Raw genomic sequence first — 18279 nt, 5'->3', positions numbered from 1 at the left:
TCTTATAGTCTTATTAAGCTTGTGAATGAGCAAGAATATCTCGAATTACCAAAGTTCTTCATGGGGTTTGGCAGGAGTAAAACTGTATATGTAAAATATTGATAATTATTTAATCTCCCTACAGGAATTGACTGTATATGAAGTACAGACACTTTATACTTATCTGACTGATTGTATTTTAAATCAATGGTATATATATGGCTAATTTGTATAGAAATTAAAATGTATGAGCTCTCAAATTTAGGGACTTGAAAGATTTTTTAAAACGATGCAATCAGAATTAAGAGGTGTGCAGAAAAGTTATTTAAAACAATATACATAACTTCCAGGCAACTAAAATCAAACAAAAAAAAAAATCATAAAAATGAAGCTTTATTAATTTTAATAGATGTATAAAACTCTCAAGTTAAAAGCAGTTACTCAATAACTGTAATTTAGCTCTACAACAATGTTTTGGTAATGGATGACTGCAGGACAGGTGGATGAATCTTGCAGTCAGCTGGCAAGCAAAGAGTCACCAAACACATTTCCATACGAGGTTTTGAGAAAATGAACATAGTTCTGCAGACTGCGGTTCGTCGAGTCTGACTGCTCCAGTCTGTCCTTCATGTTCTGCAGCTGACTCTTGAAACGACGCTCCATCTGAAGAAGAACAAACACAAAAACAGCTTTTCAAGAATTTGGATTTTCAGTGTTGTGTTATATGTGACAAAGGGAGAACCTGTAAGTGGTGTGCCCAACATTAAAAATTCATCAGCACCAGGTTAATTTACTCATCCGCTTCTCTAAGCACGTGATCCTGTTGACTGTTTATGACAGTACTGAAATGGAAATGTTTTGTGGAGGGACAGAGTAATACCTCCTGCTTGCTTCGCTGTAGCTGACTCAGCTCTGTTGTGGCTCGGCTCAGCTGGCTCTGCAGGTCCAAAGCTTTTGACTGGGACGCTCTCTCTTTGGCCAAAACCTTCTGCATGCTGTCATCAACCTGCAGATGAGAGAGGCAAAATGTTGAGCTCAAGTTTTCCTGACTGTGTATATTTACATTTCATAACTATTTATTATTATTTTAACTTCGGCTGGTTAATTGTGTGTTTAAAAGTTGCCATATTAATGGGGTTATAGACATTTATATATAGACACAAATTTGGCACAAATTTGAAGAGACACATCCAAACACATACAGGTGTTTTCACATAGTACTTGACAGGTAAACTATTCTTGTTGTGCAAAGTAGGAGGACTTCCCCTTTAAATAAAGTATTATATTATTATTATCAATAGTGGTAGTATTTCCAATAATTCGTTATTTTTTAAAAGAGAACTCTAGACCTCTGAATCCCCACCGACATCTCTGATTTGTTCAGTGTTTCATGAATAAATAAATCAAAACAAAATGTTACTTTAAGTCAGGTTATCAGGCTGATGGACATACTTATGAGGTGACTTTGTGGTTTCAGACCTGTTTCTGTGCGTCGTCCAGAGTTTGTTGCAGCTGTCTGGACAGGATGCTGCACTCACAGCTCTTCTCCTCCAGCTGCTGCTGAATGCTGCGGATAGCAACTTCCTTTGAGCTGAGCGCCTGAGACATTTCTTTGTTTTCTTCCTTCATGTCCTCCAGCCTCCTACCAAAGACAGAACACAAGTCAACACTCACAGTTTAGACACTGAATGTTATTTCTGTCACAATTTCAGAATTGTTTCTTATGTCTGCAATCATCCTGTACACATTTATTGTAGAAATGTATAGATGCATTTTTAAGAGGTGGTTCTGTCTGCTCTGCCTGTACCTTTCTAAGTTGTGAATTTTCTCTTTGAGAACGTTGTTGTCCTCCTGCAGCAGCAGATTCCTCTGCTGAAACGTTTCCAGCTGAGCGCCTTGCTGCTCCACCTGAGGAGGAACACAGTGAACAACCAACATAGAGTGAGCCATGATAGAAATCCACCCCTTACTTGCAGCTCTTTACTGGCTGCTTTCTTCTAAAAAACACGTTAGAGGTTATAAAGTTTGCAGTGTGACCTCATTACCTGAATTTTGTGTCATTCTCTTAAATGTATATCAAGGTTTGCATATGGACAGTAAGGAGGATGGTAGCAACCTAACGTCACCAGCCTTACAGTATTATATTGTTCATACTGATGCATCACAGGATCAGCAGCATTTTACTGTTGTCATGGTTTTATTCTGATAAACATAACACTTTGGTTTGGATGATATGAATTCTTTCACGCTAAGAACAGCAAATATTCAATCCTTTTGTTTGAGAGAGTAAGACAACATCATGCTTTGCAGCCCTCTGGTGGCTGGTATTGGGAATGACACAGTGGCATGGAGATGAAGCAGGGTCTGCACTGTAAGGGGCTCTCTAGACATTGTTTTATCAGAGGATAATAGATACATAGATAGATAAAAATACTTTATTGATCCCTTTGGAAAATTCAAAATTTCAGGTCATTTGTGATGAATAGCATCATTTCAATTCTTACACATGACCCAGTGGAAAATACTAGGCATGTTTAATATAGCTAGAATCGTTTAGTTGAGAGATGTGGTGACGTCATGAGGCTGTGTAATCAGTCTGCTACTGTGCAAACTCTTCTGGGAAACTGAAATCAACTGACGCCCCATTTAGAGAAGAATTTATAAAAATGACTCTAACTCTTGAAAAACAAGCTGCTGAAAATACATAGATGTTCATGACTGCGCCCAGAAGTTTCTCCTCTAATATTCACTGCCCTCCAGGCTGTTATGCACCTTGTGTCTGACGTCAGAGAGGGCGGAGCTGTTCTCCATGTTCCTCCTCTCGTGGGCATCGGCCTCCTGCTGGGCATCTCGGAGCTGCTGCTCGGTCCTCCTCAGTCTGTCGGGCAGCGCCTCCAGCTCTCTGATCCGGCCCAACAGCTCCCTCCTCACCTGCTCCTTCTCCCGCTCAAGGCTAACCTCCACCTCCCGCATCTCCCTGTGCGTCATCTCTAGCTTCAGGCAGCCCTCCTCCGATTCCAGACGAGCCTGCTTGACCTGCGCAGAGAGGCACGACGAACTTAGACAGTGGTACTGAAAGTGTTTCCATGTAGCTCTGTGCATGCTGATATCTATACCTGACTCAGCACCATTAGAGGTAAATGAGATCATATATGTCAGAGTCAAAGTTATAGAATTTCCAAATCACATAGTCACATCCTCAGTCAACACACTACAGATATGGAAATAGCATAAAATACTATATTAAAATGCACTGATTGTGATGTAGAGTCTAAGAGGAGACAGCAGCAAAAACAACACAAAACAAATACAATTGACTAAAAATATACAGATGCACAGTCTAAAAAGAGACAACAGCAAAACAAGCAAATAGACAAACAAAAACGATTAACAATACGATACAATTAGCTAGAAATGGGTTCAGCTGTGGTTTGCTTTTAGCAGCACTTAACCTCTGCTGTGAAGGAGTTGATTTGATTTCAGTTGTTCCACAGTTGACAGCTCTTTATGGAGAGAGCTGATTGTATTTTGCTGTTTCTGTCCACCAGGCGCCTTTGATTATCTAGAGAGAGGCTCTGGGGCTGAACTACTGATACATTTATAAATTAATCTGAGAAAGTAAAGATGAATAAAGCTTTCAAACTAAGTCGATTGTATCGATCACACTAGTTCCAGGTGCAAAGTGAAGCAGCATCACTGAGACTCAGACTGTACCTTCTTCTTGTATTTCTCCACCAGGTTTTCATATTTTTTGATCGATGACTTCAGCTGACGAGCTTCAGACTGCAGACCCCTGAGCTTCTCCTCAGATGACGTCAACTCTCCCTAAATACGATAAATGAAACAGTAAAAGAAGAACTGTGACGATATCTTTATGTGATGCTTTTATCCAGGAAATGAAACGGATGTGTAGTTGTGGGAATTGTGTTGTTGTGGGGATTTTTCTGAAGGTACCTTGAGTCTCTGGTTGTCCAGCTTGGTGGAGGCGTTTTCAGCGCTGAAATGTTGGAGCTGATCCCTGAGCTCCTCCCTCTCCGCCCGGCTCTTCTCCTCTGCTGAGCGAAGCTGAGAGTTCAGCTCCGTCACCTGACTGTGATGGAGGCAGGTACAGTCTCTAAGACAAAGTCTAAACTAAACTAACATTTCAAAGACATGGTGCTTTTGGATCGGAACTGTTTGAATAAAAATAAAACTGTCTCACAGACAATTAGAGATGATGATTTTTTTTTGTGAAGTCAAGATTCTGATGTTTGGCTGTGCACATCTTGAACTAGACTAAATGTGTTTCTGAGTGCACTCACAATTTGAGAGCAGACACTTCCTCTTCCAGCTGTGCTTTAGCAGCTGCTTCTTTCGAGTGTCGGAGGCACCAGTCACTGGACGTGGACAGAGCTTGAGCCAACTGGGTTTCCTTTAACATAAAACACACAAATTGTCTCCTAATTATTTTGAATGTTTTTGTACAGTACTGAAAAAGGGTTAGGAACTATAGATATTTATATTGTTATGCATCATATAATCCCATCAGCTGGTGTCTGATTGATGCCAGATTCATTCTGCAGAAGGACGATGAGTTCAAACACACAACCAGGGTCATATACAAGTATCTTCAGAGACCAGTAGAACAAGGAGTCCTGCAACAGATGCTCTGGCCCCCACAGGCATCTGATGGGATCATATGAGGAGGCAGAAAACACTGAGAAAGGACAACTGTGTCAGGTTCTCCAAGATGCTGGAAAAACCTACCTGTTGAGTACCTGAACACCAGGTGTGGAGGTGCACTGAGCAGAACTGGTGCTGGTTTAAAGGCAAAGGGGGGTCACAGGAAATACTGATCTGTTTAGGTTTTATTGTTTACAGCACTTTGTGTGAAGTTAACTGATGAGTAAGAAACATTCAAGTCACACTCAGTGTGTACTACATTATATCTTAGGAAATCCTCACAAAAATGTAACATGCAAACAGGTGAGCAGGTCGAAACTAAACAAAAACAAAGTTCACAAGCAGGAAACTCTCCAGTCACATGACATGTCTGTCCTGTAGTCTGCTGCCTGTGCTGCACAGGTTCATACATTACGTGCCTTCAAAGGCGACAGTCGCCTGTTTTCACACCTGTGTTTGTCAGACGTGTGTTTCACTGGAACTTTGCTGCGGAAACAAGAGGCTGACCAAAACTTCCTTTGAACTTGATTTGCATAAAACTGTGAGATCAGACGAGTCACTGCCTCCAGCGAGTATATCACTGATTTGCATGCAGGATAAACCACAAACAGATCTGTGGACCGGCCTCAAGGCCGGACTGGTGAAGTTTTTGATTGAATAAACTAATCCTTTTATCTAAGAGTGAGAAAAGAAACTAGATTACATCCCATGATCGACCCACCGTTCTGCTGCTCTGTGGTTTTCAGACCTTGAGGTGTGGACTTCTGAATACTGACCTTCTCCCTCAGTTTCTCTGCTTGCTCTCTGGCAGACTCCTCGGCTCGCTCGGCCTCCTGGGTCAGCAGGGCCAGAGCTTCCTGGTCTCGCCTCCCCTGCTCCCCCTCCTCCTCATGCCTCTGCTGCCTCTGAGTCTGCAGCTCTTTCTGCAGAGCCTGGAGCTTCTGCTGCTGCTGCTCCTGGCTCTGCTGCATCTTCTGCACCACACAGAGAAGGGGGGGGGGGGGGGGGGGGGGCGGCATTCATAAACCAGGTTTAAGGTGTAATAAAAACCCTCACATGCTCGTATATCTATGCACTTCATATGTAGCAGATTGGTCCAAGTTTTTTGTGAGATAAAAAATATCCAATGTCATATTCTTACAAAATATGCCATAAAAACTGTTCCCAGCGTTTTGTGAATTATTCAGAATAATCAGAGAGACTGTTTCTGGACAAAGATGGTGCTGTTTTTCAAAGCTGTATGATCCACACACTGAATTATTAGTCAGAAATCTAGAGACAGACATATCCAAGTGAAACCAGAACTACTCAAAACCCACCTGTTCCGTATGCACTGAACCACATAATGCACTTTCTCCTATAATGTGTGATGTGCCCAGTGTTCATTTTTATTTTTGTATTGTTATCTCTTATTTTTAATATATCTAATCAACTTTCTTAAATGTTTCCACTGTACAACCTTGTTCAAAGGTGCTCTATAAAGTTTACTTACTTACTTACTCACTATCTGCATGACTGGATACAGCTACAAGGAAGTGAATCAAACTGGATCATAGGTTTGGGCTGATTGTGATATTTCTCGCCAAATGTGATATTTTTCAAAATAATAATAATGATTACTGTAAATTGGACCTCAGCATGTGACTTATAAAACTTTGAACTGCAGTTTAGTGGCAGCATCACTTATACCTGAAACATAAATTCAATAATATGATTACATATGACAGAAAATTAGATAAGTATATTAACCCTGGCTAGACTATATCGAGATATTACATTTTGGATATTGCCCAAGCCTAATGTGTATAAATAAAAACAACTGACAGTTGTTCGTGTGTGTGAGATCTGGTATTTTACTACTCGCTGTTGAAAGTGAAAGCAGATTTGTTCCGTTTGCTTGTACATATGGATGATGCACAAACACTGAGCTGGCTGTTCACACATTAAACACTTGAGAAAAAAGCCCTTTTATCAGAGGAAACTGTAGAAAAGTAGCAGCTCTTTTCTGTCAGCATTTGTATATTTACATAAATATATTTTTAATAGAGCATATGTTTTGTGAAATCACAGTCTTACCCATGTGGGACGGGCCAGATGTTTGACATGACACATAAATCAAATTTAAACTAAAGGATTGTATTTTCTGTTAACAGACCTGAATCTGAGCAGCCAGCTGGGCCTTCTCAGCTTCTGCTCTGCTCAGCTGAGACTCCAGATGGTCGCGCGTAGTCTCCAGGATTCTTGAAAGCTCCTCCATCGTCTTCACAGTGTCCTGCCAAAACAGAAGGAAGCAGAGGATGAGTTTCTCTACATGAACCTCTATCTGACTATGTGAGACATATCAGCATTTTCCTGTCAGTCTATGATACAACACAGGAAACAAAGACCCTTTCAAAGTCCAGATGCTCAGCAAGCTTGGACGCCTCTTTCTCCTTGTGGGTGAGTTTGGCCAGAAGTCGCTGCAAGAGAAGAACAGAAACAAGAACAACCTGCTTTGATGTGACCTGGTGACAGGGGGACTTATGGATGAAGGGAAAAACGGCAGTGTAGGTCACTCACAACGTTCTCTGCATCGCTGTCGGCCAGTCTCTTCCTCAAGGCGTCTTTCTGCTCCGACCACGCCAGTGAATCTCTCTGAGGACACAAGCATGTGAGCAGTGTTTGCTTCTGGTGTCATTGGTGATATTTTTATATTTTCAGTCTGAACAGAAATCAGGTTCCTTTATCTTTGTTTGTGACATTCTGGTAAATTGTCATCCTCTTTGGTTTCTTTTCAGATTAAAGGCCTCATTATTGCAGTGAAATCAACTGAACGAAAGCAGAAAACTTGAACAACTAAATGAACCACTGTGAATTCAGCTAGCACTAGTGAAATTATTAGGCTGTGCCTAAAGTGTCAGTTTGAGATGACTAATTACTGGAACTGTGAGAGAGGTTCAAACAGAACAAACTTCCTGTACCTCGTATTCACTCCACTCTCTGAGGAGCTCTCGAAGGCTTTGGTTGGTGTTGTCGAACATCTCTATCTTCTCCAACAACAGCTCCTGCTGCCGTCCCAGTGACGCCGTGTGCATCTTCGATAGCCGCTTGTCCTGATAAATAAATGAGTCATGTAAGGCAAAATAAGCCCTCATCCATTATTCATGGTGCATCTATCCTTCCTCCTCCTGACCCGCTGTGCGCACCAGATTCACCTTAGTGAGGCTGTCGATAGTTTCTTTCAGGGCTGTCAGCTGATTAGCTACAGCTACGCCATCGATCTCTGCTTCCACAAGCGTCCTCAGGAGCACGTCCGTCTCCCTGTGTTGACCCTTAGAATCTGACCTGTAAGCAAGATGGAGAAAATCTAACTGAAATATGTGCACACAGCTGCCATCACATGGGACGCATTTGTCATTGAGCTGTATCTTTACTGGGTAAGTTGCAGCAGAAATGAGGCACATCCAAACAGAAACCAGGAATTTTATCAGTCTCACAGTGGTGGAAAGTACGGCTGAACTACTAATCGAAATATTATCCAAATCACAACATGGCCAATTGCAATATCCAAATCACAGGCGCTGCAGTTTTTTGATAAAGGCAAATATGTCACAACAGACCATAATAAATGAAACATTGTGGTGTTACAGAGACGCTACATTATCATCATTTTTATTTTATTTTCAGTGAAAATAAAATGTAAAAAAGACCGTTCCCACTGAAATTGTGAATCAAATCGCAATATCTGCCAAAATAATCACAATATGATTTTTTTATGCCCTGATGGTAGAAAACTGAGTACATTTACTCAAGTACTGTCCTTAAGTACAATTTTGAGGTCCTTGTACTTTACCTGATTATTTCCATTTCATGCAACTTTTACTTTGCGAAAAGTTAAAAATAAGTAGTTAAAACCAGCTCAGCTACAACATCAAAATGCTGCTCACACATTGTTGCATCAGTATTAAAAATCGAATAAATTCATATATGACATATCAGTCACAAGGGATATTTTACTGCAGAATGAGTACTTCAGGTATTTGTAGGATTCTGAACGCTAGACTTAGTGGTAATGGTGTATTTCTGAACTGTGATCAGACTACTTCACCCTCCACTTAACATTTCTGATGATGAATCTAAACCCACAGTCAGTTCGCTCCTTCTGTCTTCTCCACAGCAGGCTTTATGTCCTACAGCTGTTCCACAACCTATTACTCTGCAGTGCTGACTAACAAACACAGTTCAACAAATTAAACATCACATGTATAACATTTTTTTTCAGTAGAAAGAGAAGATGCACCATGCCTTTGACCAAATTTGAATTGTTTTCTCGTCTATTTTTGGCAACTGTTGATATAAAGATTTGTCTAATCTCAGGCAGATCTCTCCCTGTAAGATATAAAATCTCAGTGAAAAATGGCAACCTGGGAGACAAGCTGTTGCTTTTTAATTTTGACAACAACAAAAACACACTGATGTCGTGAAAACTATCAAGATGGGACGTTTCATTGTCTCATTGTCAGATAGTTGCAGGATCCACCAAAGCAAAATGTCCCTGGAAATTAAAAATATGCTTTACACGCCACCGACTCTCTCTAATTGTCATTATTTATAATGAAGAATATCGTATGTTTACCTTATTCTTGCCCTGCTTTTGCTTTGTCTTACTAACTTTCTGTTTTAATATTGCCTTCTGAGCTTCTTGCCTATTACTGCTTTTGCTTTGATTGTCAAAGCACTTTGTAAACTCAGTTTTTAAAGGTGGTATATGAAGAAAGTTATTACTATTATCATTATTATTATTATTATTAAATTAGACATTAGAACAAAAGTTTGATATTTTAAGGCAGTTGACTTGGCTCTTACTTCTTTGCGCGACGGATGCCCTCTTGCTCTTGGAGTAGGTAGCTGAGGCTGTTGGATACTGCAGCCACCTCTTCTTCCTGCTCTTCTCCATTGCGCTGATGCCCTGGCTGATGCTGCACTCTGCTTCTCTGAGCATAAGACACAGACAAACAGAACTCATGCTCAGCGAAAAAACACACAAATAAGGATAAAAGGTTCCTCTGTGGAGGTTAGAAGGGAGGAATTGGGCAAGCCCAAATTTCTGCTCTGCATGTTGCTGTGTCAAGTTATGACAGCTTTGAACGGATACCAGCAAACTTTAGTTCTCTGTAAATGAGCCACAAAATTAGATTGTTACTTTGGTTTTGTTAATAATCTTTGTTTGACCATATTCGGCACTCAATGCAAACCTGTCCTGCTACAGGAGCAAACCCCTGCCAGAATATCCCTGGCTCTCCCCAGTTGAAGTCATCTTCCAGCATATTTATCGGCCCTAGTTGAAAGCATGGAAGCGGGTGATAAACAATACAATGCAAAGAGACCTGGCACTTGTTGGAGCTCGCATCTCTTCGGCAGGACAGTCTTCCAGGAGGAATCCACGGCGACCGAACCTTCGGCCTCCCTCCCTCTCCCTTCACCTGGGCATCTTTTGTCCTGTTCTGCACAAGATGGAGACAAATTCACAGGTAAACCCCACCAGGCTGCAGGATCTTCATCTTCTTAATAATTTAGTCCATTTAATCGTAAACTCTGTAAAAACTATGTTAAAATTGAAAAATTACAAGGTACTGTCATGGTTGAACTATGACGCAACCCCCACTCCGCCTACAGAGCAAAACCTCAAAAACACACAACATGCTTTGCGTCACTTTGGAGTTGTTTTGCATCACTCTGTGGTTGTTCTGTGTCTCTTTATGGACATTATGCATCTGTTTTATATCTCTTTGAGGTCATGTTGTATCTCTATGGTCGTTTTGACTGTCTTTGTGAATGTTTTTAATCTCTTTAAAGTCATTTTGGGTGTCTCTGTGATCATTTTGCATCTCACCGTGGATGTTTTACATCTCTTTGTGTATGTTTTGTGACTATGTTGACAATTTGCATTTCCTTATTGTCATCTTGTGTCTCTGTGGAATTTTGCATCACTCTGTGGTAGCTTTGTGACTCTTTGATGATGTTTTGTGGTCATTTTTGTCTCTTTCATTGACATTTTGCAGGTGATTGCCGGTAGATAATCACCTATAGGCACTGTAAAGAAACTAATAAATCAGTGCAGCTTAAATCAGGTCACCTAGGTGATGAATTTCACATAAGAGCTACAAAATAAGTGCACTGGGATGTTTAAACCTTGATCACCGTGCATGTATCAGCATTAAAAAAGGGGCCTATGAAGTCAAACTGTTTATCCAGTCTAATAAACCATCGTAATAACCTGTGGGGTGTAATAACCTGTGGGGTGTTGCTGGGACTCCTTCTCATATGAACATGTACAGGTGTGGTCTCCGGTACGTGGACGTGAACCGGCGGCGGCGGCGCTGCCGGTGATGAATCCCGGGTTTTCATTCCTTCGAGACGTTACAACAACATTCAGACCGCGTTTCGGAATAAATAAATCCCAACCAAACAAGAATTAAAGCCAAACAGCGCATTGTTCGCACGCTAAGTTACACGTTTCCGAAACAAATCTCGACTTTTGTCTGCGTAGCCGACGGTTGTTTGGATCGACGTACGAGCCCGCTGATTGGCTTGTTTGCAAGATCTCGTTCTGTGATTGGTGGAAGCGAGTTGCCTGTGGTAACCATTGAAAGTAACGGGTAATGCTGCATTCAGGGAATGTCGGTGAAATAGCGAGGACTGGAAAACCACCAGCTATTCTGCTCAGTTTTCACATGATTCCAAGGTGGAAAAAGAAGTACTCTGATCATTTGCTTCAGTAAAAGCAGAATCTTTATTTCTGTTGAGTTAGTAGATGGTAGATAGAATTTGGCAATTATTCCATCTGTCTTTTGTCAACAATCCAGGCTGCTGGTGGTGTAATGGCGTTTTCAGCGTGAATGTGCAGCTGATAAATCTTCACAACTGGTGCAATAATATGTCAACATGCAGCAGAATCACTAAGCAAAGTCTCCAACATCTTGTGGAATCCACCGTATTAATATGATGTTCCTAATAAAATGCTCGCTGAGTGTAAAATGTTAAGTTGTAAATCAACTAGAAACTTAGCTGATAAATGACGTATAACTGAAATGACCTTTCTACTAAAGTAAACACCAATTTATTGCTTGTGTAACTGCTGAAATGTAATGTTCGCAGTCAGTAGAGGAAATAGTTAAGATGACTCTGTTTCCTGTTTCTTTCCGTGGCACCTCCGAGCAGGAGTTAGCCTCCAGAGCTAGCTAGCACCAAGTCACTAGTTAGCCGCGGTTGAAGTTCACTAATCACTAAATGGTTTAATCGTGTGTTTGCGCCGCAGGCTCTTGACCGAGTTCACAAACTTAAGTAATAAATCTGTTGTACTTTCGGTTGGTATTTTATGACCAACTCATCGATGCACCGCCTCAGCTAAAAACAAAGCAGCTAGCTTTAGCCGTCCATGTGCGTGAGGAGCAGAAATGAGACCCGAGCGGAGGCTGCGGCCGCTGGTGAGGCAGCCGGAGCGGTCCATCACAGTAATAATAACAATAATAATACAGTATATCTCCTTTGTGCTCCTCTGTTATCCCGCTGCATACCAGCCCGCTGAGGCGTGTGCTGCCGAGGAGGGGACCAGCGCCGACACCCTGATTCTGTGCCGGGCGTGCGGACACGAGTTGGCGGTCGGGGCGGACATTCACTTTGTCCCCAGCCGGCTGGCGCTCTCCAGCCGCAACGACACGCTGGTCGGGGGCCGCCGGGTCCACGTCCAGCTTTTTGAAAACCCCCACGGACACCAGTTCGAGGTGATCACGTTCAGAAAAGCGGACGTCTCCCAGCACTGGCCGGCGGACAAACACTTCTCCTGGTTCCCGGGGTTCGCATGGACGGTGGCCACCTGTCCTCGGTGTAAAACTCATTTAGGTGGGTGCGATCCGAGAGAAATAAAGGTGCAACGATAAACATCTTCAAAATCCTAACATTTAAGACAAGGTAGCTATTACTGGAAGCAGTTTGAACACAGGTCTGTGTACTGGCAGATGAGACGCATCGTTTGTGAACAAGTGCACCTGAGGCCTGTTTTCACACCTGGTGCCTTAAATCATCAAAAACTCACAACGACGATAAATATGTGATAATTCAACTATTAAAAATAAATATACTCAATGGTGGAATACTTAAATGCCACAAACAGTAGTAATTAGTACTGATTAAATCATGATTGTTAGTAGAAAAATTGTTTTTGTATTTGTATTAAATAGTTATTATTAAACCAAATCGAATATACTAGACCGATAGATGCATGAATTAATGCTGTCTTTTATAGTCAGGATTTTGTACAGCTAGTCTTAATTATGGATCAAGTAATTTTATTTAATCAAAATTGAAACCCCAGACCACCCTGAAACCAGGATATTTATATTCTGTTATGAAGCAGTTACCTTTGACTAAGTAACTTAAGTAACTTTGGAGAAACATTCAACTTGCTTCTATGTCATATTTTGTTATAGACTAAATCCTGTCTATAACAAAATATGACATAGACGCAATTTCATAAATCTTAATTATTTTTTTTAAACAACTTTAATAAATCAAGTTATGCAGACTAATGTAACTTCCTTAACTATTGTTTTTGTTCCATATGTGTTCAGGACTTCATGATCACAAAACATATCTCAATTGTGAAAGAGCTGCAATTATAAATTAACCAATGACAGAAAATTATTTCGGTAATTATTAGTCCTTTTAGTAATTTTTTAAAGCAAAATGCAGAACATTTGACCATCATACATGATAGTAAATTGAAAATCTTTGACTCAAACATTTTGGGCATTGTTTACTGTCTGACAATTTATTCACAAAACAATTAATCAAGAAAGTAACCTACATATTAATTGATAATGATACTAATTCATTTCTGATTTTATCTCCTAAATGGGAGAAGGCAATGAGTCAAAAAAGGTAAACATTAAGCAGGCAGTGGACAAAGGCTTTCATCGATATATCATCCTACACTAGCCAATTTCCTGCTTGTTAGAATCCATATGCTATATTTTAATGCTGTAGTGTGGTACCTATTGATTAAAATCTCAGTAGGTGTGTATTTGAGAACTCATTTTTGTCTTCTCACTCTAGGTTGGGCCTTCCAACCCAGCACCTGGCCAGACACAATCACAAAAACCAAATTTGAGGAGTCAGAGCACACCTTCCTGGCTTTAATCACCCATCGACTATTAAGAGAAGACTTTGCTTCAAGCCTACTAATGACTCCCAAATCCTTCACAAGTTGATGGACTTTTTGACTATGCAATCGACCCAGGTGCCTTTGCTGTCACCTATTTTAAAAAATAAATTTCTATGCATCCCCTTGGTTTGAAGACTCCCACACGTGTATACACAGTAAGTTTTATTATTGTAACAAAGCAAGTTGTACACCTCAAATTTAAAACAGTTTCTTTTCCCCCCAGCGGAAAAGGAGAGGGTGATTAAATGTAAATTCTATGAGATAACAGGTTTTGTTTTTTTTTTTACCCATGAAGCAGTGGGGGCCAAAATTTACAAGCTTGTTTTTTTTTTTCCATTTTGTTCTTTATTAAAAATGTCATTTCAAATCTCATGGATATCTGTAAAACAATACAATGAAAAGAAAAAAAAAGTCCCATAGAAATGATGTCAAAATAACCACTCTCCCCAATAACCAACATACTCCTGCCCCTCCCCAGCTTACCCCACCCCCCACCCCCTAAACATTACAAGTCAAAGGAATGAGCTGGTACTCGTTAACCACATAGGGGAAAAATAACAGTTTTTTCAAGGGATCAACACCCCAACTGGGAAAAAAAAATTATGTGGGGAAACAAAAAAAACAAAAAAAAACAAAAAAAAAAAAATTGAGGTCTGCTAGCACTAGGTCACTACACCATGGCTTTAGTCAATTTACCACACAACCTTTAACAGAAGGAATTCTGTGTGAATTATCTTCAAATTCTACTCAGGATGCCGTGCTGATTCTATTTTTATCTTTTTATTATTTTTGAGATGACCTTGAGGATGGTACTCACAATTCAGGGCAAAGTGCCATTGGCCTTAGATGAATCAAAGGAGAACATAACATGGCACCAACAGGTGAAGAGGCTTCAGAATGGAAAAATGAAGCACGCACGATAAAAAAAAAACGTAAAAAAAAAGTAAAAAATACCAAAAAAAAAAAAAAAAATTAAAACCTTTGCTCCCGAACATGAGTGGAAAACCAAACAGGGAATAGAAGGTTGAGGATCTGGGTAGATGATGTTATTTCTTAGTCGTCTTCTCCTTCGTCATCCTGTGAGAGTGAGACATCAGTCAGTGAGTGCTGAAAAACTACTGCTAACAACACCTGTTTCTGGACCTGATCACTTTACCTCTCCATCTTCTCCATCATCCTCTTCATCCTCTTCTCCATCTTCATCTCCCTCTTCATCAATGTCCTCCAGACCCTCCTCATCTTCTTCATCATCCTCACCTTCACCCTCTTCGTCGTCCATGTCAGGAACCTAGGGATAACAATCACTTTTAAGCACTTTTTCCTTTCATTTACACCAGATGTAATAGATAGTTACTGGAATACACTTCATTAGCCAGATACAGTGCCTGGAACATCCACACATCCACACAATGGACAGATCAAATACATCTTCTATACATTTCTAGGGAAATTGACATCTCACAAGGATGAATACATTAAGCATTCTAATAACCACTGAATTTGCTGGTTGTAAACATACCAGGTAGTACTGCAGGGGGTTTGGCCAGATGTCATCCTTGATGACCTCCCCTAGCTCATCAGCGCCGGCGTCAGCATGATCAGTGAACCAAGTGAAGAAACTCTCTGGCTCTTCATGTTGCCGCTTCCTTCCTGCTTTGTTCTGTGTCTGACTGGAGCGCTTGGTCAGGTCCTACAAACATGTGTAGAAAAATGGAATGATAACCTGTTGAAAACTTCCACTATGCAAGTTTGCGTTCAGGTCATGCCACTTAAATAGAACTCAAAACTAGCTAAAGCATTAAGTTGGAAATGTTCTGATTGAGGATAATAAGAATGCTACCCAGCTGGCTGCATGTAAAAACAAAGGCTTGCCACCCTTCAGTTTACTTTTCTGACAAAAAACAAACTCAGACACACACACACCTTTCCTGATTTCCATTTGATTTCTGTTGATTTTGAAGATGGATCTCCGCTCTCATTCAGATGGAACTCTTTGGAAAGTACTTTGTTTTCGAAGTACGGATTTTCGTCGAAATACTGGAAGACAAAATGCACCAGGGTAAGAACACAAGAAACAACCTGCATCTCCATGTTGAGTGTGTATACAACAACAATACAATACTTACAAAATCTATTCTGTAGCCTGACTTGATGTCTTCAAACTCTGTCACCTCCACCCGGCTCAGGTAATGAAGTGCTTCTTCATCTTCCTCCCCCAGTAGGGCAGATACTGTAGGGAAACACATTTTACAGACCAAACATTCACTCAATTCCTGGTTTATTGTCATGCAGACATCTTCGTTTTGATCAAAAAAACTTCCATAGACATACCAAGATATACATCATGCTGAATTGCTCACCTTGTGGATGGTTGACAAACGTGGTGACCCAGAAGTTTGGGATTTTGGCGATCAGTTCTGACCTCTTCTGAAAGAATGGCTGACGGAGTTTGTTGTATTTCTGTTCTACTTTGAGGATCTCCTCACTGGCTTGCTCGTTCAACCTGAAGTCGAGAAAAATAAAAATAAAAATCACACACCAAATTAAAGTGGAGTTTGGACCGTTTATGCTGACACACAAAAAAAATCCTATCAATTTGTAATGCATTTCTATTGTTCTTTATGTGGTCTATTATCATATTTACTTAGAGATAGGGATGTCAAATAGTGCACCATGAAATTCTGCAGGTTACAGCATCTGATTTCATTAGTTAGTTCCTCTTCCTTTAAAAACATTTTAGCAAACCAAACACCTTCTTGAGATGGAAGATAGTCTCTGCCCTGCAAGAACAAAGTGTGACAATCCCTAATTTATAAAAGTGTGACAAATTCGTGTTACCTGTCAATTTCATTTTGAACTTCGTCAATGTGTTCAATTGCTTCTTGCTGCTCTTTTTCTGTGGAGAAAAAAAAAAATGTTACAGAATATGCTTAACTAGTGCATAGGTCAACCGTAAGTGTAAAAAGTGTACACACACACACACACACACACACACACACACACACACACACACACACACAAATTAATTTATACATAGATTTTCAACTCTGGGGAAATTCAAAATATTTTCTAACCAAAAGAGACTTTATTTACTCACGCCCGCATAAAAAATTAAATAAAACCAAAGCCATATTTTTGTCGCCGTTTGTTGTTGTTACACCCGCAACTAAGTTTACGGAACTGAGGTCTGAACTTGGGTTAATTTACTTTCCAATCGTCTCCGGGTTCATAGTAAATAATCCGCCGTTAGTATGCGGTAGGTAACGGCAATTGTCAGATTATCTGACAAACTAACAGACAGGCTCCCCCTGAGGTTAAGGCAATGTGAGCGGCCAATAGCTGCAGCTCTAGCGGCTCAGACACTCACCGTTTCCTGCCGGCTGCTACCGACAAGGCCGCGTGGTTTAAATGTGGGACATCAGACTGCACACACATACAGCGCCGCGATAACGTGAGACACCGAGCTAGGACAGATGCCAGAATAGGTCCCCGTAACTGTCAAACCCTTGCTCATACGGCGGGGTCCTGGATCCACATGTGTAACTATTAATAAATATCGAGTTTGACTGAATGCGGGGCCGGTGGATTTAAATGCATCTTGGCCAGTAACAAAACACAACGTCGTCAGCTAGCATTAGGTAACATTACAACAACAACACTAGCTGGCTAGGTGCTAATGCCCAAACGAAAGGGGTAGCTATTCCGGTTATTAAACATAATAATAGCCGTTCGGGCGCGGATTGGGCCATTTCAGGTTGTTTTACAACAGCACACAGAACAAACGATGCTCCAGCATCGCATACGGCCACTCAGTCAGTGGCAATCGACAAAACTGGCCACGCTGATGATGCTAAATTAACTAGCTAACATGGCCTCTCAGCACCGGTCTGGACTGAACAACAGCAGGCTGGAGTAGCGGCATGCTAATAAACGCGTTAGCTAGCGAGCTAGCTGCAGTTAGCGAAATGTGAATACACGCAGCAGCCGCCATGGTCAACCACAAAGGAGGTCCAGCGGCGTTAAGCATAGTCAAAGCAACACATAAAATAATTACTAACATTAATGCACCCCGTGGCAATGCAAATTATGTTGGGGAAGAAAGTGAAAATGGCGGTGAACAGGAGGCCGCCATTCCCCTTACCGGAGGTTTCGTCCGCTCCGTCATGGTTCGAGTTCAGCTCCTTTTTACTCACTTTTGCCGCCGAGGCCGACATGTTTTCGCAAGCTGGGGTAACTTACAGACGTCCGAGAGACTAGCTAGTGGCTTTGAATGCGGTTTCTCCCCGAACAGGAGAACGTTAATTCGGCGTAAAGTTCAGCGTGGTAACGGAGCCAACAACGTGCTGCTCTCCAACACAATGTAGCTGCCGCGAGGAGCGAGGAAGTCACAGCAACCGCCGCTCACGCGCTCCTTTCATTACGAACGCGCCTCGCCG

General features: G+C 41.1%; 3 protein-coding genes across 4 annotated transcripts; 1 reads left to right on the top strand and 2 right to left on the bottom strand.

Moving 5' to 3' along the window:
* Positions 1–356: 356 nt before the first annotated feature.
* LOC139624582 (outer dense fiber protein 2-like) lies at positions 357–12328 on the bottom strand. 2 transcript variants are annotated; one of them, XM_071483828.1, is made up of 18 exons: positions 12198–12328; positions 10915–11030; positions 10008–10124; positions 9487–9614; positions 7836–7965; positions 7602–7733; positions 7201–7275; positions 7029–7100; positions 6797–6913; positions 5418–5615; positions 4281–4390; positions 3934–4069; positions 3694–3804; positions 2752–3015; positions 1787–1887; positions 1459–1621; positions 860–985; positions 357–642 (listed from the first exon to the last, which is right to left on the bottom strand). In XM_071483828.1, exons 2-18 carry the CDS (start codon positions 11026–11028, stop codon positions 496–498), a joined length of 2241 nt encoding a protein of 746 aa, XP_071339929.1. In that variant the 5' UTR covers positions 11029–11030; positions 12198–12328; the 3' UTR covers positions 357–495. The 2 variants fall into 2 exon arrangements, with proteins under 2 accessions (XP_071339929.1, XP_071339930.1); XM_071483829.1 differs by lacking the exons at positions 7029–7100; positions 12198–12328 and having other exon boundaries at positions 10915–11180.
* LOC139624588 (protein cereblon) lies at positions 11656–13970 on the top strand. The gene is made up of 3 exons (XM_071483837.1): positions 11656–12107; positions 12201–12522; positions 13735–13970. Exons 1-3 carry the CDS (start codon positions 12078–12080, stop codon positions 13887–13889), a joined length of 507 nt encoding a protein of 168 aa, XP_071339938.1. The 5' UTR covers positions 11656–12077; the 3' UTR covers positions 13890–13970.
* A 22-nt stretch (positions 13971–13992) lies between these two features.
* seta (SET nuclear proto-oncogene a) lies at positions 13993–18278 on the bottom strand. The gene is made up of 8 exons (XM_071483836.1): positions 17985–18278; positions 16682–16739; positions 16204–16346; positions 15970–16073; positions 15767–15880; positions 15363–15533; positions 15000–15131; positions 13993–14920 (listed from the first exon to the last, which is right to left on the bottom strand). The coding sequence occupies exons 1-8, from the start codon at positions 18055–18057 to the stop codon at positions 14897–14899; spliced, it is 819 nt and encodes a 272-aa protein (XP_071339937.1). The 5' UTR covers positions 18058–18278; the 3' UTR covers positions 13993–14896.
* Position 18279: the final 1 nt, after the last annotated feature.

Source organism: Trachinotus anak, unplaced genomic scaffold, assembly GCF_046630095.1.
Source record: "Trachinotus anak isolate AG129_WGS33_773 ecotype Australia unplaced genomic scaffold, CSIRO_AGI_Tana_v1 ptg000008l, whole genome shotgun sequence".
In the NCBI taxonomy this organism is placed as follows: Eukaryota; Metazoa; Chordata; class Actinopteri; order Carangiformes; family Carangidae; genus Trachinotus; species Trachinotus anak.
This window is presented reverse-complemented; position numbering and strand designations above follow the sequence as displayed.